The 22,132-nt window shown below is 48.9% G+C and overlaps 1 protein-coding gene and 1 long non-coding RNA gene across 2 annotated transcripts; one reads left to right on the forward strand and one right to left on the reverse strand.

Annotated features, from left to right (window-relative positions):
- Nucleotides 1-414: 414 nt before the first annotated feature.
- LOC308067316 lies at nucleotides 415-14,409 on the reverse strand. Its single transcript, XR_013929526.1, has 4 exons — nucleotides 14,271-14,409; nucleotides 5,286-5,615; nucleotides 1,608-1,774; nucleotides 415-783 (listed from the first exon to the last, which is right to left on the reverse strand). It is a non-coding gene; the product is annotated as an uncharacterized lncRNA (long non-coding RNA).
- On the forward strand, nucleotides 5,610-14,312 carry NKX2-8 (NK2 homeobox 8; the record flags this gene model as incomplete). The annotated part of the gene is made up of 2 exons (XM_080395966.1): nucleotides 5,610-12,676; nucleotides 13,765-14,312. The coding sequence occupies exons 1-2, from the start codon at nucleotides 12,511-12,513 to the stop codon at nucleotides 14,310-14,312; spliced, it is 714 nt and encodes a 237-aa protein (XP_080252092.1). The 5' UTR covers nucleotides 5,610-12,510.
- Nucleotides 14,410-22,132: the final 7,723 nt, after the last annotated feature.

A 22,132-nucleotide genomic window follows, 5' to 3' on the forward strand; every position in this document is an offset into this window, starting at 1 on the left:
TTGTAGCTATAGACCTTTATACTCTCAATCTAGCAGAGGCTTGTTTCTGTAAATCCACTTGTTTAAGATTTCCCTCATGTGTGCACACTAAACACATTGTTAACCTTGACGAGCAGTTAAACACTTAACCAGCACTGCAAAATTTCAGCTCATTTTCAAGTGTTGTAAGCCTTCATTTCTCCTGTCTGTCCCATAAGCCTGGCATGGTAAGGCAATAAAGGAAGGACTGAAACAGCTAGAGCCAGCTACTTAACTGGTTTAAATCAGGGCAGCTCCGCAAAGTCAGTGGGGCTATGGAGACAGACGCACGCTCTAGATCTGGCTTCGTGTAAAAAAAAATCTCAGCACTCACTGGCTTTCACCTACCTGCATTTTATTTCTTTCTTATTGTTTCTGCTGGGGGTGTGGGAGTGGTTTTTTTTTAAGACATTCAGTTTATTTAGAAGAGTACTGAGAGTTTATGAGTCAATATTGATTTTGGTGAGTTTGAGTTGGCATAGGCGCCTTGCATAAATGCAATTATGTCATGCTAATAAAATATATTAGAGATCATGCTGGCCAGCAAGTGTTACTTCTTCACAATGGACTAAAACCCCAGGCTCTGATTCTGTATTGGCTACTATGTTTTATAGTTAGCGTCACTCAGATTATTAGTTATTCGAGATGCAGAAGAATAATCTGAAGATGCATGGAGCCAGGCCCCCCTTCACTGAATGTGGTACCCAAAATGTAACACATTCACATGCTAGTCATGGGCGAATTCCAGAGCCTGAGTTTCTGGATCTGGAAGACAAAAAGGGAAAATGTTGCTGTAGTGGTTACTGCACAAGTGAAAGACCAAACAAAGGATATGAGGATCAAAAATGAGGCAGGAAGAACAAAAACTTAAACACTCTGCATAGAAAGATTAATTATATAAAATAAAAGCTGGAAGAAATAAAAGAGCCAAACAAGGCAGTCCAGGAAATTTCTAAAAATGTTGCTGTTGACACTAAAGAAAAACAGAGAATATTCTGCCTGCAGCTGCAATACAGCTGTCACATCCAAACAAATGAAAACCCTTTGAGGACCAAAAAAACCCAATAAACTGTAACACTGTTTAAGTGAAGCAGGATCTTTTCCCTGCATCCCAAGCCGAATATTTATTTGTGAAAAGGTAGCCTAGGAGCACTCAAAGCACAAAATATCATTCTGGGTCCAGGGAAGCCTAAGATCTGATTTAGTGCATGTTAAACTGCATCTTCTTACTGTCTTGCTGCCACTGTACCAATGAGACTTCTGCCCTGTTTTTCCATCTCTGTTTCAAAACTCCTGATGGCAGATTCTGAGACTCCTGATTTTGGTGGCCTAAGCAATCAGAAGGTGCACATATACGCTTTTAAACTGAGCACTGTAATACTTCCAAGCAGTCTGGCTTGTTTGCCGTGTGGCATTTGGGATGGTACTGTACAAAAAGAGCAGCTGGGACTCTGCATGCTGCTAGAAGTTTGCCCCGAGGAATCCCCCAGCAATCCCATCTCAGTTGCACTTGGTTACCAAAGTTTTGCTTTCGTTATAAGGTGCTTATGCTGATTTACAAAGCTATTGAAAGGCAGAGCCCAAGTTACCTTCCAGAGTTAGTGACTCTTTACGCCGCTGGTCACAGGCGGAGGTCAACTGATACAGGTCTCTGTGCATCTTCAATTCTGAAATGTGTCACTTTGGGTGGTCGCTCTTTCAGCCATTGTGCACGTGGCCCCACTGCCTCCTGACAGTACTGGCACTGCTACCTTCCCTGCAGTTAAAGTCCAAATACAGTTGTGTGCATCGGCTGTTAGCTGGATGCAAATCATTGCAATTTCTGAAGGGCTGTTGCTAACACCATTTTTTCAGCTATTTCCCTGCTGTGTTTTGAGATGTGTCTGCAAGACAAGGAACTAAAAAGAGTGTTTTCTTTCCCCTCTTTGCCATTCTGTTTTTATTTTCTGTTTGCAAATGTAATTCCCCCTGTGGTGCAGCAGGATAGCATGCACAGTGTAGCTATGTGAGCACAGCTGAACTTTTTCCTACTCTACAGAAAACACTTATTAATGGACCAGAGCACAGCACAGCTTTACAAAGCACTTCTTTGATTAAATACATAAAATAAACCAGCTGCTGCTGCTGTAAAGAAACATAAAATGTTTATCAAATTAAGTATGGATCATGCAATCTTATGTTGAGTGTTTAACTTTAAATGCCTAGTAAATCAATGCAACAGATCAGAATTCACAGAAGAAGTCATCCTTCTAAAGCCATTATTATTAATCATTACTCTAGGTTCTATAAATCTGTTTGATGTCAGGCATAATGCAGATAATTTATACGAGCTGGAATTTTAACTGTATTGTTAATCAATGGATGTTTTCACTGTCTGGATGAAGAAGAGGGGAAAAAATCATATTATTTAAAAAAAAAGGTTGGAATGTGTCTGCTCCAGAAATAGTAAAGTAGCTTTGTTTCACTGATGCAACAAATTCCATCATATGAAAACTATTATACAAAGGTTACTCATTATTAAAGGTATACCACAAAATGTCATGGTAATAGAGTGTTGTCATGGGATAAATATATCTCACTTTGAAATATTCTCCATAAATGCCTCAGTCACCACAACTTCCATTTAGCTGCAGAGGGCTGGCAGGAATGTTTTGTTTTAAAATTAATCATCCACTGTTCTTCCTTCCTGTCAGTAGGCTTAAGCACTGCAATATGAGGGAGAAAATCTTGGAACTGTTTTTTATATTAATCTAATGCCCAAGACTGGAGGCAGGAAGGGATATTCCCAAACTTGATCTGGGGAATATCATAACTTTTGGAATTTCAGTGAGAGCACTCGCTTAGCTGCAGTACCCAAAGAGTGAACTGCTCTGACTAACACAACTGACCACTGGGTATTTAAAGTGGTTAGTATTTGCCCTGAAAAAAGCTGAGAGATTAGCACAGACAAGATGGCTGGAGTTATTAATTCCAAGTATTTTAATTTAGGAAGGGTGTCAGCACCCAATCAATCAACAGAGAACTTCTAAGATGATTCAGCTGAGTTTAAAACTGTACGTATGGAGCTGACTACACAGTCCTAAAGAAAACAGCTGGTGGACAACCTTACTCTGGGATCAGCTTGGAAAGGAGGGCAGGGATGGGAAGGGCCAGCGGTCATTTATTCACTGGTAGTTACTGGGTGTTCTCCCAGCCCCTTGGCTTTCTGTCCTCCCTTTTTCATGGAGCCTGTGTGTTCAGGATTTGTCTGATGCCTCAGTGAGCTCCTTCTCTGACAAGCCTGCTCAGGGATGTGCTGGCTGGTTTTGTGGGATGAGAGGCAGACACAGACTGATGCTTCTGCATCCGCAGGGATTCAAACTGCTCTGCAGCACACACTGCCCCTGCCCACAGTAACCTCGAGGCGAGTACATGACTCTGAATCATCACACAAGTCCACTCAAAGTCAAAAACCTCCAAAAGTACGTCTGTGAGTATTCATAAACATTAATTTCTCACAAGGCAGCAGGTCATGCGCTGAGCCGCTGGGCGCGGGCACGAAGCTGTACTGGGAGAGGAGCGTGCCGACAAGTGGGACTGAAATGGTGTGAAAGCAAATTGGATTTCCCTACGTTGTTAATTGCTGCCCGTCAGTAAAAATTACTCTTTCCTTTTTTAACAGTGTTACTGCCTGGCTGAAAACTTTATGAGAAATCGCTCCTGGATTTTTTATGAGAGCTTCAGCAGTCAGATGTTGGAAGCTGTTACTTAATATGATGTCACTGGGTCTGCAGGTGAGCAAAACCCTCAAACAACTTTTCGTTTGAAACGTTCTTGCAGCAGCTGTTTCCACGCATGATTCATAACTTCTCTGCCTTAAGAACTGCGGCCATTTAAACAGCTTCAGTGAACAAAAGCACGGCACACACACAAGTCCAGAATGCAGCACAGAAGCTTTTGTGCAATACCTGTCCCCACAATCTCATACAAATATTTATTTAGAATTTTTGACAGCATTTTATATGGTTAAGGCACTATATGGATACTCACCAGTCACACCATGTACAACCACAGCAGTTGTATGGGATGAGCTGATTTAATAGAATCTGACCCTATTTTATAGGCAAGGAAATGGATCAAAGAAGCAAAGCCATGTGGGGTGAAAGTGGCAGAACCAAAATTAGGTTTCACATCTTCCTCCATTCTCATCTGACACATGCTCCTTCAGATCACCTTGCCCTCTTATTAAAGTTAGACTGTGATAACTACTGCTCAAAAGAGCCTTTAAAAAATAACTTGGGGAGACACTTGCACTCTCACTATATGTAGAAGTAGCTGCATAGACTGATTTTCATCTGTTTCAAATAAATGACTAAATTTCTACATCTGACCCAAACTAGACCTGCCTCATTGGAATCCTTGTTGCCCTTTGGGGATTCAAAAGTACAATATGACAGCAGAATGAGGCCCGCTGACTTCACCAGACTCTGATCACAAGCTTAAAATAAGTCATATCTGAAAAGACACTTTCAGCTATTGTCTCACAATAAAATATTCCAGCTTGTGGTTGTTTGGGCATCTTTCAAAGCTTTGCTGCTTGGTTTTGATTATTAATGGCATTTAAGAAACTGCAGCAGGATGGAGGAATTACCACACATTCTCCAGGCTTCTTAATGCAACCTCTCATAGTAGAGTGTGTTCAGCACTTGATATTACTGTCAGAAAATGACTGCAAATAAGCTTTAAAATGGAAACTGTGAAGAGGGAAAAATGGAGGCAAAAAAGAGATAAATCATCGGTTGAGAGAAGGGAAGAAAACCAGAAGAGAGATGTGGAGACAGACACTGAGGAAGAAAAAAACATGAATCACCTACTGTGAGTTTTAAGACCATTATTATTATTAATAATTAGCACTAAAAGTGCATGCATGCACTTCCATGTATAAAATATATGAAGTTAGATGTATGTAGTTTGCTGCTTCTCAGTTCGGAAGTTTGTTGTATGTGAAAATAAACAATAGCTCCTTGCTGCACAAACTTGGGCCAGCCCGCTTTACAACACGCATTTGCAGGAGCAAAAAAGCAGCTCATTATCGAGTCAGGGCAAAGCTGAAAAGTTCAGATGCAGATTTTCAGTTACATTTGGAAATGGGAACATTTATATCTGTGCTTTGGTGCATGTACAGTCAAACATAAAAGCCAGTTCTATTGCTCTGGACTGGAAGTGACTCTCCCCTGTGAACTCCTTGCTGTAACCCCTCGCACAGCCCGAGCCTGTCTGTCACTTACCGTGTGGCATGTCCCAGCCACCAGCTCTTTACCCAGCTGAATACTCGTGAAGTCAGCAGAGTTACAGCATTTTAAAGGTGGTTGTAGTCAACAGTGTGTAAATGAGAGAATTCAGCCCAAGAGCCACAAGAAACTATGGACTGCAGTTTTAAAATTCACTTTTTGTGCTCATGTCTTTCTACCTGCAGTATTGGGGCAAATCTTTCAGTTCTGGAAACAGCCATGAGACACCTTTTCCTTAACATTTGTAGTTGGGAGCTACAACTGCCTTTTTAGCCCAGTTTCTCAAAGTGCTTCAAGGGTCATGCAGTCTTTTTTCCTGCCTGCCATCTGAAAAAAAAAAAAAAAAAAAAAAAATCTTCAGCTAAATTTGATAAATGGTCAGAAGTTTCAAAACCAGTTACTATCACAGGAGGTCTGGGAAACCCAATGCTTGAGAAAAAGCCAAACTTACTGTCTTACTAACAGTGAGCATCTTCGCAGCAGCCTGCTCACCAGTCAGCATATGTAATGACCAGTCAGTCGGTGTGTACCTAAGCCAAAGCACTGCTGCCTCTTGGTGACTTGACATGTGACAGAGGAAGAAAATAATGCCTTATGAAAATAATAAAAGGACCTTGTAAAAGTCTTGCAACTTTGGCTGTCAGTTTTACTCTAGTAGAGATTATGCATCAGAATTCAATAGAATTTAACCAATAGAGGGTATTTATCAGTATTTAATGACTGCTTAAAAATGTAATTGATGTCTTATAGTGTGGGATGAAGAATTATATATTGAAATCAAATATATACCCTTGTGAGCTGTCCAGAGCACAAAATGACTTTTGTCTTTATGAAGGTCTGTCGCAGGCACTGGCGCTGGTGAACAGGACAGCTTCCCTCAGGGGCACTCCTGTCCTCTATTGTCGTTTCTCAACAACTGCTTAAGAACTTGACTTTTTTCTTACCCTTCGCCCCGTTTTTCTGGCACTGTCCACTTCAGTTGCAGGGCCAGACTCTCAGCGGGCTTTAGGTACCTAATTCCCGCTGAAGTAAAGGATGGTTGGATGCCTAAACACTAGGTGTATCTGGGGCAGCCCCTTTCAAGGTTGTCAGTGCTACTGGGCTCCAGATGTGCCACCTACACCTCAGAGCAGGCGCATCTTGCACAGATGTGTTATAACAGGCAGGGGAAGGGGCCCCACACTCCAGCTACAGCAGCTGAATCTGGGCCCAAGAGCATGTCCTGGCCTGGGCATGCTTTGCTCCTTGGCTAGAACTTGCTCCTGCCCCTCTGTACACCCCATGCAGGCTGAGAGCGTGGGATGAAAACGGGGCAAGGAAAGTGGTAGGTACAGAGATGTACTCCACAAGGACTGCTGCAGTTTCATGACCCAGGTAAGCCCAGTGGCCCTTCCCCACTTGCCCAAGAGTGTGTGCTGACAGAGAGGCAAAAGCCCCATCCCCTCAGCCTTTCCAGAGGGCTGAGCTCCAAGGAGCCCAAGGGAAGGAAAGAAAGCCCAGGCAGCTGGGCAGCCCTGCTCATGTCCACACCATTTTGGCTCTGCACAAGCTCATCTCAAACCAACTTAGAGAGCAGGGAGGGCTTGTCCCTTGCTGCTTTTCTTGCAGTCAATTTGCAAAATAATTCCTCCAGGATGATCACACAGAGCAAATGAAAAGCTCAATCCTGAATCCTCCACTGTTGTGGGTAATCCCTGTTTCAAGAAGTAAAGTCTCTTGTTTAAATGCAGAATAGAAAATTGAGGGTTTCAGAGAAAGTTTAAGCTTTAGATATCATGCTTTGCACGTATCAGATTTAATAATTATTATTTATTTTTAATTAATGAGCTCTGTAAAACCAAAAGAAGGGTGATAGCAGAGGGGGTCATGATTTGGGTGGGATGGAAGTTAGCACACCAGAGAATAAGAATCTTCAAAACTGTCCATGAAAGAAAGAAGTTTAGTTTAAGTTTGTTGAAGTTCCTAATAGGTTAAAGTCAATGTATGTATGTACTTACATTAGCGACTAGTCACAAAAAGAAGAAAGAAAGGAACTGCAGAAAAAGATGTAGATTATTAAGGAGTATTAGGAGGTGGGAAAAGCAAATTACATTATTCTACAGAGAAAGAGAGACAAATACAACATACAGAAATATCTTGAAACCAATTCTTCCTATAGAGAATATTCCACACCTTCCACAATATTGTCTTAATTAGAAAATGTACTGTAATGAACATCAGTTGCAAAGCAAAGAGACAAAGAGGAGCATATAGTAAAATTCGAAGTCCAAAGCTGGTTAGTTGCTCAGAGGGAAAGTAGTATCTTTCAAGTAGTATCAAGAGTTGATGAAGGAAAAAGGTGTAACATTATGGAAATGTGCATTATTGGAAAAATGAAGTAAGGGGTTATTTGTTTTTATAGAGAGGTGGGATCTTGCCTGTTTTAAGATCAATTCTAAAATTCACATCGAATCTTGTAAGGTCAGGTTTTCTTTTCAGTAAAGTCAATATACTGAGTTTAATTATCTTGCAGATATGTTCTTCTACAGGTTAAATTGTTAAAATCCAGAGAAAGTTAAACGCAGAGAATGTTAAAATCTAGAGAAAGGAAGCTTTGAGTCAGCAGGGGTTCATTTGCCAGCTCTGGGACGGGCTTTTTTGTGATGTTTGCCAAGTCACTCATTTTCTGTGCCTCAGTTCCCAGTCGGTAAGGGACCCCTGGGTGCGAGCCTGGCGAGGTGTGTTGGCTGGGTGGCTTTTATCCCAGGGATTTAACCTCACACCGCAAACGCGCTCCCCTGCAGCCCCGCCGGGAAGCCCCCGGCAAGAGGGCGGTGGGGGCTCAGGCTGCTCCATCTCCTCCGCAAAGCCAGGGCTGCATCAGCCGGAGCCAGCCGGCCGCTTCTGTCCATGTAAATCTTTTCGGTTGTTTTTGGTTGTGGAGTATTTTTTTCCCACCTCTCCTTCTGTCTCGAGGTGTAGACACAATCAACTGTTTCAGGCATATGCTCGATTTCTGCATCCCACATACACCGATTTGGTCAATCTGCTTTGCAATCCTCCACTGAGCAGAATAAATGAACCCATTCAAAAAAAAAAAAAAAAAAAAAAAAAAAAAAAAAGTGGGGGGGAGAAGAGAGAGAGTGGAAAACCCGCTATTTTCTCAGGTGGTCGGAGGTGTTTTTAACAGCGGGGGCCGGTGAGGAGGAGAGCCGAGCAAGAGCTCGCCGGGAGCCCCGACGGGACGGGGCTATCCCAAAAGGGCCGGGCCACATTTCGGGCTGGAAGCCCCGCCGTCTTCCTCAAAGACCCCGGTTTGCCGGGGGGCGAGCAGCCCGGTCCGCGCCGCAGCGTTACTTCCGCGGGTGGGGGAGTGGCCTCGGCCGCGCATCCCCACGGAGGGCCACGGCCACCGCGCCCCCACTGGGCTTGGCCCTGGCCTCTGCGGGGACGTGGCCCGTTTCCTCGGCTCCTCGTTTTCCTGCCGTTTCACATCAGCCGCCACCAAGCACGGCCGTCGGCGAGCGGGCTGAAAAGTGTGCTGCGAACAACGTGGAATTAAACCAAATTTTTAAATTTAAGTATTTTTTTCTTTACCCCCTTGGAAGCGAGAAACCTCATTTAAACGCGCGGGGGACCCGAAGCGGCTCTGTGGATTTAGCTGGAGGGACAGCGCGGCAGGCCACACGCAGCCGTTCCCTTCGGGCCCACGGAGAGGGCCACGGCCTCACCCCGTGAGCCCACGGAGACGGGCTGGCCGTGGGTGGGGTGTCACCTGCCACAGGATGGCCCTGCGGTCCCCACCGCCTCTGCTTGGGGAAGCACACGCGTGGGCGCTGCAGCGTACGTGCAGCATCCCCGAAGAAACGCCTGCCCCGTCCCCGCGGGTGCCGTCGGGGGAAGAGGCGGCTCTCGGTGGCACCCCGGGGTTACCAGAGGTGCGGGGGCACGGCGGGGCGGCCTGTGCGGGGGGGTGAACTGCAAACCCACCCCTCGGTCAAAGGATGCCGTCCCCCGGACGGCCGGTGCGGGGTGCCGTGGGTGAAATCTGGCCGGCAAACCCCGAAATAAGGCCGGGCAGCCAGAGCTGAAAAGTATCCAAGTCGGTCCCAAGCAAAACAAAAGATGAAACATTTCAGGTTATTACGTTCTCCCTTTGAAGCGAACTATTTCCCGCAGATAACAATGCGTAGGTATATTTAGACAGCTCGGCTCGTCCAAGGAGAATGCGTCTTGCGCTATTTGAGAAAAACTCTAAGAGTAAGTGCAAATATTTGATGCTGAAGAGCTCTTAAGGCTTGAAGAGTACCATTTACTTATTTCTACACATCAGTGTGGGCTTAGGATGTTAAATAGATTAAAAGGCTAAGAGAGGTCACTGAAGTAGACCCTCTTTCTCTCACCCTGACTTTTTTTCCTTGCAAAGTTTTTGCACTTTCTTCGGAGTGTCCTTGGCAAACTCCTCTGAAGAGCCACCTCGGGTACTGTAGAAGTTTGGCTCTCTGAACCCCGGCCCCCGCCCCTCCCCTGGCCGCCCCCCCGAAACTCCGCTCCGGCCCAGGCATTCAGCAAATATTTGCCCGCGGGGTCAAGATATTAATAAGCACTTTTCGGTCTCGTTCATCCGCGGGGCCTCCGGGAGCGCGGGGCCGGCCGGGCTGGGGCCGGTGAGCGCGGCCGTACCTGGCGGGGCGGGGGGGCCGGGCCGGCGCCCACCTCCCCCCGGCTGCCCCGGCGGTGACACGGGCAGCCGGGGGCGGGGGGGGGCACACACCCCAGGGCGACCGCGGGAGGAGCCGCTCCGCCGTGGACGGCCACGTCGTTTCAATTTAATCTCATTTAAAAAGACATAACTAATAAATTTGTATGGACGGGGCTGCCGGAGACGTAAAGCAGAGTCGATAGTGGTTCAATCCCATTGAACCCTATTGAAAACCATGACAACAAGGAACAAGCTCCGATTTATCCCGGAGAGTTAAAGCACATTGTGGGAAGGCGTCAATCACCTATTATTCCAGATCTGAACAAATGCAAAATCTTGACTGGAACAAATGCTTCCAACAGGTCCGGGACATAGGGCTACATTTCCCTTTTGTTCACGGCCTAGCAGTTGGCATGTATTTGTGCTCCCCTCGCTCCGACCACCCAGGACGGCTGGGAGGCTGTGCTTGGAGCGGGGAAGATAACTACTGTCACCAGGCACGCTTGATAGGTGGCTGCAGTAATCACGGCCTGGGAATCGTTTATATGGAGCCTGTCCAGTCCCGAAGAAATATGCGGGAAGTTGGCCAAACGGTGCCTTGTGTCCCGTTCATCTCGCCCACAAATCTCGCCGATATAAATCTCGCCTCTCCCTTGTCGTTATTGCTCTATTGACATTTTCCCCGTTAAGTGTAACTGCTTCCAGAAGCGGCACTCGGAGCGGGGCGGGGGGGGTGGGGGGTGGAGGGGAGGGGGGCTGGAGAAATATAATCTATACACAATAGCTTATAGATGTCTGTTTGGACAGGGAAATTTGAACCAACAAAGCGGCCGGCTAGAAGAGTATCCCCGTGTGTATCCGGGTTTCTGTTTCCCGGCGCCCAGCGCATCATCCCAGCGTTGCACGCCGTTTGCCCGACGGGGCTGTGCCGTGAGCGCTCCGGCCGGCGTTCAAAGGGAAGCGGATCTGCTGGGGAGAGGCTGGGTGTCTCCGTCCCTCCAGGCTTTCCTCCAGCCAGCCAGACTCGCCTCCCACTGGTTTCCTAGACGGGGCCCGTGTCCCTCCCGCGAACCGGGCGGGAAGCGCCGGGGCCGGGCGCTGCGCCGTGCGGCTGGGGAGCGCGTCCGCCTCCGCGGCCCCCACGGCCGCCCCCAGACTGCGCGACCCGCGGGAAGCGCGCCCACCGGCCACCCCTGCCGCTGAGGGTTTGCGTTTGAACGGCTCATGCTTGCTTCTACATCACATTTTTTTTTTTTTTTAGTAAGTCCTCGGAGGCCATCGAGGCTGGGCAAAGCCTCGCGGGGGCGGACGGACGAGGGGCAGGGCTGCGCGGAGGCGCTTGTCCCGCGGAGGGAACCTGCCCGGGCCGTGCCCGGCCGCTGCCTGCACCCCTCCCCCGGGGGACCGGGGTTCCGGGCCCCTTCGCTGCCGCTGTCGGCGGATGAAGCGGCGCTCGGCGGGGCCGGGAGACGCGAGGGTAAACAAACGCGCCGCGTTTGATCTTTTCTCCCTCTCCCAGCTGGAATCGTTTCAGTCACTCACACGTAGCGCCCGAGGGGGATATTCCTTGGGTTAGTACAACGCAAAACGGTCCTAAAAATAATCTCCCGCATTCCTCCTGCCGGCTTCTGCTTATGGACCGAGTGTGTCGGGCTTCCCGCCTTGCCTCAGTCAGGCTCACGCCCTGAGCCTGCCCGAGAGAAAGGTGCACCTTCCATCCACCGTGCCCAGGAGAGACAAAAAAACAACCCACCCCAAACCCCGAGACGCCATGCCCTCAACGCACCCACCCGCCAGCCGAGAGCTCAGCCGAGGTGTGAAAAGTCCCCGGTTGCGGGTAGGCAGCCTGCCAATGACAGGCGGGAGAATGGGAGGTAGCACGACAAACAGCCCTGGGAAATAAAACAAATAACGACTTAAATTCCTCCCAGGTTTAAAGAGAGAAGGGAGAAGGGGGGAAATAAAGAGGGAGAAGCGGGGAGGGGGCTCTCGGCAGGCTCTGCGGATGTCCTGGGAGGATTCACTTTGTCTGCGGATAGAAGGGACGCTGGTGGCTTTGGTGGCGGATGGAGGGGGGTGGTTGTTGGTCATCCACATGCCACCCAAGATGTTATTCACTGCTAACAATTACCATTATCTGTCCCCACTTTTGGCTAATCAGACAGAATATGTAATGATGAAGCCTGTTTCCTGCTGTCTTTGGGAGGTAACGGGTTATTCTCTCATGGGGGTGGCGGGAGGGGGGGCTACACCTACTCCCATTAGGGCTTTAGCACTTGACTAATTCAGGTACTTAGCATCCTATAGACAGGGACGGTTTGAAAGCAGGCAGTGTTTGCAGCGGGGAGGACTGTTTATATAAACAGGACACCTCTGTAAACGACACTAATATTTGGGGTTAGGTGGCGATGGAAGGGAAGGTCCTCTTGAGCCGGGAGATTCCCCAGTAACCGGGCGCAATTCTTTCCTCGCAGCTTTTAAGGGAGAGGGTTCGGGGCTTTGGGACGGTATTTTTTTGGGGGTGTGTGCGCACAACCTACCATGGCCACATCTGGCAGGATCAGTTTTACAGTGAGGAGCATTTTGGATTTACCAGAGCAGGATGCTATTAGCGTAAAGCAAGCCTCTGACCATCACCACTCAGCGGAGAACTACAGCGGCTCGCCGTACCGAGGGTGGATAGAAACAGACAGAAACCACTATCCCTGTGAGTATGAAGCGGAAGGAATTCGCCATCTCCACACAGCTATCTTTTATTTGTTTCCCCCTCTTCCTTTGGGGAAGATGCGAAGAAGCGAATCGCCAGCGTGTGTAGCCTACAGGATCGGGGGAATCCAGGCTGGGAATCTTATAGAATATTACTGCATTGCAACAATGAAACAGCAGGAACATCCTGGCCACGAGCTTAAGAGAGAAAAGGTTATTTTTTTTCCGTGGGTCTGTGCATGTTCCCAGCTATGGCAGGAAGCAAAACCTCAGGCTGTGTCCGCCCGTCTCTCTGCGCTTATCGTTTAAGCTCGCTTCCCGGAATCTTTTTTTTTTTTTTTTTTTTAATTATTATTATTATTTGTTTGGCTATGTTTTCTTTCCCCCCCTCCCCCCTCCCGTTTCACTGTTGCAAGCAACCCTGCCCTTTTGTGCCGGCGCGGTTTCAGGTCAGCCCAGGCACCGCAGCGGCGAGCCAAGGCGCAGCCCGTGCCTCGCCTGCCGGCGCTACCGCGGCGCCTGGACCCACGCGTCTGCCACCGCGGAGAGCGGCTCCGGCTCCAAACCCAGCTGTGCAGCACCTTGTCCTGCCTCACACACCTAAACTGTGCCGCAGATACACGGCGTGTAGCGTCCCTGTGTGTGCGCAGGGGCAGAGCGTCCTTTGGAAGGATGCGGAAACCCCATGGGGTTGAGTTAATATTAAGGCGATCGAACGGCCGGAGGAAAGCAGTAATGAAAGGACCGGGCAGCCCGATATGACGTTTTGTCACCGGGCGAGCACAAGCGCTACCCGCCCGCAAGCCCCCGGGCTGCGCGTGGCGAAGCCACCGTGCCCGTAAGGGGACGGGCAGCGGGCCCCGCTGCCCCGCGGGGGACCGCACGCTCCGGCCCGTGGGTGCTGTTCAGTGCATTCGGGGGGTGAGCTCACGGCTCTTGTTGACTGTTGGGATTAATCCCGCCCGGCAAACAGCCGGGGCTCTCCCTGCGGACGGCGTTTCGGCTCTCGACGGCCCGCCGCCGCCTCGGTGCCTGCCCCGCGCCCCGGCCCCTGCCGCCCCCTCTCTCTAACCCCCTCGCTGTCCCCAGCTTCCGACGAGAGCGGTCCGGAGCTGAGCTTGCCCGACTCCACCCAAAGGTCGCTCCCCGCCCGCGGCTCGGAGGCCGAGGAGAAGAAGAAGAAGCGGCGGGTGCTCTTCTCCAAGGCGCAGACGCTGGAGCTGGAGCGGCGGTTCCGGCAGCAGCGGTACCTCTCGGCGCCGGAGCGGGAGCAGCTGGCGCGGCTGCTCAGCCTCACCCCCACCCAGGTGAAGATCTGGTTCCAAAACCACCGCTACAAGATGAAGCGGGCGAGGAGCGAGGGCCCCGGCAGCCCCCCGCCGCGCCCGCCCGCCCTGCTGCGCCGGGTGGTGGTGCCGGTGCTGGTGCGGGACGGGGAGCCCTGCCGCGGCTGCCCCGCCAGCCCCCCGCCGCCCGCCGCCCCCCCCAAGCTGGGCTGCGCCCTGGCGGGCTGCAGCGCCCAGGCCGCCCTCGCCCTGCAGGGCTACCGCGCCTGCCCGCCCGCCTCCGCCGCCCTCGGCGTCTTCCCCGCTTACCAGCACTTAGCGCACCCCGCCGTCGTCTCCTGGGGGTGGTGACAGCGGCGCTTCGCCCTGCGGGGCCGGACTCACCCCACGGGCGCGGGGACGCCCGCCCCAGCCGCGGCCCGTACCGCGGGGAGGGCGCCGGGGCGCGCCGGGGCACCGCGGCGGCCGGGCGGGGCGGGCCGGGCAGCGGGCAGGCGCGGGGGGCGGCGGGCAGGAGGGGGCTGACCCGAGCCGCCCTCCTCTCCGCCGGGCTCGGCCGAGGGCGCCGAGGCCGGGCGCGGCTCCAACGTCGTAAAACCTCCGCTCCTCCTGCTCCTTCTCGAGAGATCCCTTGTTAAAAAAAACACAAAAACCATTAATCCTAGCCACCCCATTTATTTTGAAGTAGCTAATTCTTCCGGTGACTAATAAAATGATTTTTGGCAAATAAAATTTTCCCGGCGGCGGAGTGTATTTTTGACTACTGGGGCTTTTTCCTGGGATTACCTCCCGTGCCATAAAGCTTAAACACTTGCTTCGATTGCGCCGGCGGCATTTCACTTCCGAGTTCGTTTATTTTACCCACGTGCGCCGGTAAACGGCGAATAAAGTTTGCTGCGAGCATCTCCCGGTGAGCCTGGTGGTACCTCTGACGGGAGGCGGGAGCCCGAGCCCCCCCGCCCCCGGAGGCTGCCCGGCTTTGCGGCGATGCCCGCGCCGGCCGGGACCCCGGCGGCTTCCCCGGGTCCCCCCGGTCCCGCAGCGCCGGGCAGGGCCGCCGGGCCGTCCCGTCTTTTCTGGAGCCGCTGAGGCAGCGCCCCGAGTTAAGCCAGCCTTCCCCTTGGTCTGTGCCTGCTCCGAAGGCGGGCTAGAGAAGGGTAGCCAAGAGGACGTAGTGATGCCTTTGAACGCCTAGGGAATGATGTTCTGAACCGCTGTGATGAACTGTCGATTTTATTAATTTGCGAGTAAAAATATCATATCATTGTCCTGGTAACCGCCAATGGGGACACTCCCACCCCCTTCCCCCGCGAAAAATAACCCCCAAAACCAACAATAACAAAACCGAACCAACCCTAGCTCTATGAAATGTAGACTACACCGGTTGCCTCCCTTCCGACGGGAGCCGCGGATCAGGAACGCGGAGGGAATATCTGGGGGCGGAGACACCCCGGGGACAGATGCATTTTAGCCTGCCCGCCGAGGAACGGCTGTCGGGCGAAAGGGACCCGCAGAAGATGTTTGGGGTCTTTTTTTTTTTTATTCTCTGGAAGGAGGCTACTTCGGACCAGCTGTGCCCCTGGGATGTGTGGTGCTGTCTACACATCCCGGGGAACCCCCGGGGAGCGGGACCGCGATGGCAGCACGGCCCCGCTGCCCCCCAGCCCTGCGGCCCCTCCACCGGGGTGGGGCGGCCTCCGTGAGCAGGATGAGCCCGGGCAGGGCAGGGCGGGTCGGATGGAGCGACGCCGGTCCTCCCACCTGCATCCTCTTCCCTGCTTGGGTAGGGGGCCATGTGCCAAGGGGGCCATGCAGGGTGGACCAGGCTTCTGGGATGTGCGGGAAGGACCCAGGGAAAAATACAGCCTCTGTGTCACCTGTTTTTTTTTTCCCTGTTGTTGTATCCCCCTCCCCCCCCTCCTTTATTTTTCCTCCTGCCATCCGAAATCTTTTTTTTTCTTTTTTTTCTTCTCTCTCTCTCTTTTTTTTTTTTTTTTCCGTCTCAGCTGCTGGCCACCTTGTCTCCCATATGGATGGGGTTATCTTAGAAGAATCTCCCAGAGAATCGCTCCTTAAACCTCCTTTTGTCTTGGGGGCTGAAAAGAGCATTGTTGTGCATGAAAAGGACCTAGACAAAATCCGCACTGTTTCAATTCAGGACTGTTTAATCAGTCCCTAGTGACAATTTTATGGGTTTTAGGCGGTACAATAGTACCTTTTAAAACCTTGTGGCCTTCATGAAAACAAAGGGCTTGAATTTTATGGGCTTACAACTCCAATTAGAACAGTGCCAATGTGTATAGGAGATTATCAAATTTGTATCATAAAACCCCTTTATAATAAATGATTGGTGGAAGCTGGGGAGGGGCTGAGGGAGAAGGGACCCGGGCTTCGAGCAATGGACTTTGTCGCATATAGTTTTAAAAGTGCACATGCTGCTCTCCATTTTAACTCTTTGCGACCCAGCTATGCAGCAGGCTCAGCAGTGGAAATTGTGTGACATAGTCATTAGAAATGGAAACAAAGACAAGAGGAGAAGACCCCTCCTCAGCCCAAATCTACCCTCCGGCAGCTTGCCGAGGGTTTGGAAGCATCCCACCCGGAAGGCTCCCTCCCTGGTTCCTTGGTTATCTGGACTGTTCTCCTGTCCTGGAGCCCACACATGGCCATAGGAAGGATCTGTAAAATAGGAGGTCTTCATTACATTATTGCTTTTATCTGCTATTGTTTGTACGGGCCATGACAGAGGATGCTAGGGTGTCCCTTCCCTTCCCAGTCCCAGGCTGCAGGGATTTCCTCTCCTCACCGACTGCAATGTCCCCCGGTGCAGGTTTCTTGATGCAAAATGTGCGGTTTATGAGCGTTGCCTTTTACCAAACGCAGGGAATAGGAAAGGTGCCATTCTTGGGCACCAGCAAAGGCTGAAGCAGTGCCCTTGCAGGCTGAGGGGAAGCCACCACAACAGTGGTGCAGGATGGGTGACAGAGTCAGGTTCAAGTACTGAGCAAAGCAGTCCCCTTCATTTGATACATCCAAGTAGAAAGAAAAATGTATTAACTAACGAGTCAATTCAATAAGCTATGGAGATTTCCAGCAAAGTCTTGTGAAGAAGATAGGGTGGGACCGAAAATATTATTTTTCCCGGCAGAAACGAATCAATCCATCTAAACTTTAAGTGTATTTAGCGAGGAAAATTGATTTGTTAACCTTACCAGTGGTTAAGCTGCATCTAGGAGATACATCTTAACAAATGTCGTTGATAATGGCTTTGAGGCAAAAACTTACTGCTTTTCAGTGAATTTTCTGTTACTTTGGCTTGGTTTTTAATAAGGCACGAAATCACCCCCATTGGTTTGGGTTTTTTTCCCTCCTACTCAAAGGGGTGAATGCACACACAATCTCTGCCTTTTCTCCCTTTCTTTTGCCCCACCAGGTCTCGCTGTTACTTTCACCCTGCAAACAGGCCTGTGATTTCACTGAAGCTAATGAATAAACATGCCATGATCAAGACCTAAATGCCATCTTCAGCTAATGAAAAGCATTGCTAACATCTTCAAACATCTTCCCCGGTGCTTTATTCTTAGTCAGTAAATAAACTATTGACTTTGCAAAGGCCCAGCCCTGCTTCAGTGGGAGCCCCTGGGCACATGTTTGTTAACTCAGAACTAAGGCATTACAACAAATCACTAGGCTGCCTCCAAAAAAATGGGCAACAGTTCTGAAAAGGCATATCATCGAGCTTCTTAGCAATAATTTATGAATGAGTTGAGTGTGCCCCTGCCAATGCATGCCCATCATTAGTCTTTGGGTACACAGCATGCATTTTAAAAATTGAAGCAGATGAAAAACATCACCTCCCAAGCAGAACTCAGCCACAAATCAAAATAAATTCTCTTATCACTGACTTAGAAAAGGCTCCTGGCAGCCTTGCGGTATGTGTGTCTGGGTTAATAACCCATCTGGACTCTGCTGTTAACTAAGTGTGAGTTAGGTCTGTGGAAACTTTTTGGGCTTTTCAGCCCCTCCTACTTCGTAGCACTGTGTAGGAGTAAGCCTTCCAGCCCTGGTGGAGGTCAGCTGATGCTGGAGGGGGGCAGTAAGCTCACTTTCAGAAACCAGGGGTGCCCAGCACTACCTGTGGAGGAGCACAGGCTTGGCTCTCCCTGCACTCAGTGCCCTTTGCAAGCCCAAGGTCACTGATGAAGGTGGTGTCTTCCTGGACTCAAACACTTGATAACTGCCGCTTCTTGAAAAGATGGGAACAGCAGGGATACAAGGAATGGGAGTTTCTGAGCCTTACGAATGGCACTCAGCTCTTTCATCAAAAGCCTAGATAGCACATTTTCCTTTTCCTCAGCTGGTGCTTCCAGCCCTTGAGCACTGGTCCAGTCCCATGCATATTTGCCATCAGGTAGTGCACTCTTTCCATAATTCCTGCCATGACCAAGGAATTGCAAAGCAAAGACTCCACTCCATCTACTTGACATTAAAAAAAAAAATCAGACAGTCAAGTGCCACGCAATGACAGAAGGACCCCAGGTACCTCACGTAACTTCTAGGAGGCTTCTAACTCCTCTAAGTTAAAAGAGAACTTCCTGTGGGAAAGCCGGCAGTGGATGCAGAGTTGCCCATGTCAGAGAAGTTGCTTTGTGCTCCTCAAGCATAAAGCTCTGCTCAAGTATCACACAGGAGCAGAGTAGCTCAGATCAGCAGTAACTAACATCATTAATATGATAAAAAAAATCACTTACACATCTAAAGGATTTAACAGGGATAAGAGATCCCTGCCTGCCACTAAGCACAGATTACTGAGCTATGAGATCAGGATTACTTTTCATCATATTCAGGCTTACAATTGCATTCTAAACAGTGAAGGCAACCAGCTCCACAGACTGAGGATGCTGGCAGTCGTACCAGTTTTCATCCTGTTTTCTCCAGTCCTCTTGTATTTAAAAGAGGTCATTAAGTGTATTGGAAATGTACCCTCCAAAGATAGGTCTCCCAAGCAAAAACTGGGACACCTTTCTCCAGAACAGAGCTATACTTTTCTTTATATTCAGGACCAATATGGAGAATGAGTCCATTTCAGACACCCACGGGCCTCAGACTATCTTCCTGAACAAAAGGAGATCAAGTCATTTAGAGACAATGTCATGTCAGTTACTTCTTCACAAGCCTTTGTTCCATCTAATGCTTAAACTTGGGAGTTAGATATCCTCTTCAGAATCTGGCAGAATTTGGCTATGGATGAGGAATACTTTAAAAGAGAAAAGGAACAGAGAGAAACAACAAGAAGATGCAGACAGACCAGCAGCAACAATGAAAAGCATAAATCTCCTCGTCAGGTCTGGAGCATGGAGGGTGCCTTTCCATGGGGCTGTCCATTCTGCCTTCAAGCAGTCAGCCAGATTCCCCCGTGGCATCTGACATGCAGGACAGTCCTGCTCACTACTTCATAGTGTCCCTAAGGACAACAATGATTTCTTGACATTCCCAACAGCCACAGTATTTTGCTTTGCAATATTTGTTGGCAGGAAATATCAGACTTTGTATGCTGGGAATGCAGTTTTCCTCTTGCCTCCTTATTTTCCTGTTGTGGGTGGGTGGGAGATTTGGTGCTAAGTTAATGACATTATGATGTTCAACACTAATCATGATTTTACTAAATCATAAATATAGCCACTTAAAATATATAGAAAATACTGATCTGGAGAGAAAGAAAAAAATTGTTATTTTTATAAAATTGATTGATTTCTGTAATTAAAAATGAATTATATAGTCAAATTTTAGGATACTGTTGCTATGTTGGGGTGTTTCCATGTCTTACCCCATATGCATTACATGTATTTCAGTAAATCATGTCTTTCTTTAGCTTTGATAAAAGGGCAATTGAGAAGAAAATGTGCTACTGCTACTTCTCCATATATGAATACTATGGAAAATGACTGAAGATCACTGCCATCTGTTGTATTTTTGCTTAGACATGTGACTGTTTGTGTTAACTGTTTTCTTCATAAAACCTGTATAAAGCCTTTTACTTCTTTTTTCTACTACTGTTGTCTTTCTGTAGCCATTCGTCAAGGTTTGTACCCCACCTTGGATATCCTCTACACCTACCCCATATGCTCATGACTTTCCAAAATTGCCAGGCAAAGTAAACTTCCCTGAAAAGGCTGCAGCCCAGTATGGAAAGGTGCCCAGTAGCTAGTGCAGTGCTTTTCTGGAAGCTGTTGATTTGCGTCTTTCTGTTGTTTGTGTGCATTCACGTAGAGCTCCTAATTGGACACATCTGCTCTCTGCGAAATAAAGTATCATCTGTGATGATTGCTTTGCCATCACACTTCAGAAAATGCATCTGCTGCTGCTGGCTGGGTACTGGCTGGGGGCTCCTCCCGATCTCTTCTATTTCCCAGTTGCTTTCTGAGAGCACCGTATTACCAAATGTCCTTCTGCGCTGTTTGCACATACAGGACATAACCGCTCCTACTTAGGTCTTCCCTTGACTCTTTCCTTTTACCTCTGCTACATTGGCCTCAGGATGCCGCACCAATGCTGTTGCCTGTGTCTTCAGCACTGAAGTTCTGCCTTCATCACCACAAGTATTTCCCCTGTGCCTGGTTTACTTGCCTTCTACTGAAGGTTGAGCTTGTGTTAATATTCTTCCCTTTCTCATTTTTTCTTTTTAAACCAGTAATATAGCACTCCATTTACTTCACTCATGTCTTATATAACAATCTTGAGCAACTAATTTTACCACTGAGTAACCTTCAGACCCAGTTAAGCCACAAGTTTTCACAGCACAAACAGTGTATGTTTGTGATTACTTTAACGTTTATCTATTCAAATTTGGCTACTGAAAACTAACTCCACACTTTATAGAACATATACTTCAAAGTATTCTAGAGTTTATATTGCTTTCAGATTTGAGTACTTGAGTTTTAAATGTTCCTTTGGCCAGAGAGAGTTGAATTTTTGGCACGCAGAAATTCCAAGCTGCTGCAGGAATACTGTGCTGGTGCCTATATTTTAAGAAAGATGTTGAAGTACTCAAGAGCCATGGTGCAAACACTGCAGGGAAGGTAAAGGCTTGGCAATCATCCTGTGGAGTGAGGGCTGGGTTAAGTGACCTGCCTATTCTAGCTTACCAAAGAGGCTGGAGAAACAACCGAAGTTAAAGCACTCACACAGTAAACATAAATTTGGTCATAAAAGGCTCTTCGATTTAGCTAGCAAAGCTTAATGAGGTCCAAAAACCTAGTCTGAAGTCTGGCATGACTCCTAATCAGCGAGAATAATTAGCCATTTTTACCAGAGCTTGGTGTCAAATTCCCTGACTCTGAAAAATTTTAATGGGATATTTGAACAAAAATGTTCTAGTTTAATCATACGTGTTGGCCTTGTGTTGAGAATTAAACCCAGAGATCCACAGGGCTCATATTGTATTAGAGGTGACAGTGCTTGGTCAGAACAAGCCCTTTTGACCTTAAAACCTGGACATCTAAATTTGCCACCCTGCTGGACTTCAGATGCCAGAACAGCCTCTGTCATCAACCCATGTAAATTAACATCACCCTTGGGCTACATTAATTCCAGCTGATCAAGAGCACTGAAAGACCTCCACCGATCAGTATCACACAGGTGGTTTTGAACCACACCAGGTATAGCTGGAAAGCTCTTCAGTGCTACGATTGCATATGCCAGCTCACAGGTCAGTGGCTGGTCTAGAGGAGTTGCTGAATTTGGAGTAGAGGCAGCTTTGAGGGTAGCGGTGGGGCTGAACAACAGCACGGGCTCTTCTGTGTTGCACGATGCAGCCCCGCAACCCACACTGCTGATGGCAGGTACTGGCTCTCCTGGGCTGCTCAATAAACCTGCACCCAGCCACATGACGCTGTGTCTCCATTTCTAACAGCACCCACCTAGTAGTTTGCAGTACCACATCTCCATCTCTCCCTCCAGCACCATTTCCCCTCTTTCTTGGCAGCGTGAAGATCACCCAGGCTGTCTCAGGTCTCCTTTTGGTCACTGCCCTTTCCCTCTCTAGCAGTAACTTTACAGAAAATGGGGGCTGCTAAAGACGTCTTCAGACTAGGTTCCCAAGGGCACCTTCTAACAGCTGGGAAAAAGAGTTGAAAAATCAGGAGGCTGAGGAAATGTATGTATGATTCTGT

The sequence above is a fragment of the Falco punctatus genome (assembly GCF_963210335.1).
Source record: "Falco punctatus genome assembly, chromosome: 7".
In the NCBI taxonomy this organism is placed as follows: Eukaryota; Metazoa; Chordata; class Aves; order Falconiformes; family Falconidae; genus Falco; species Falco punctatus.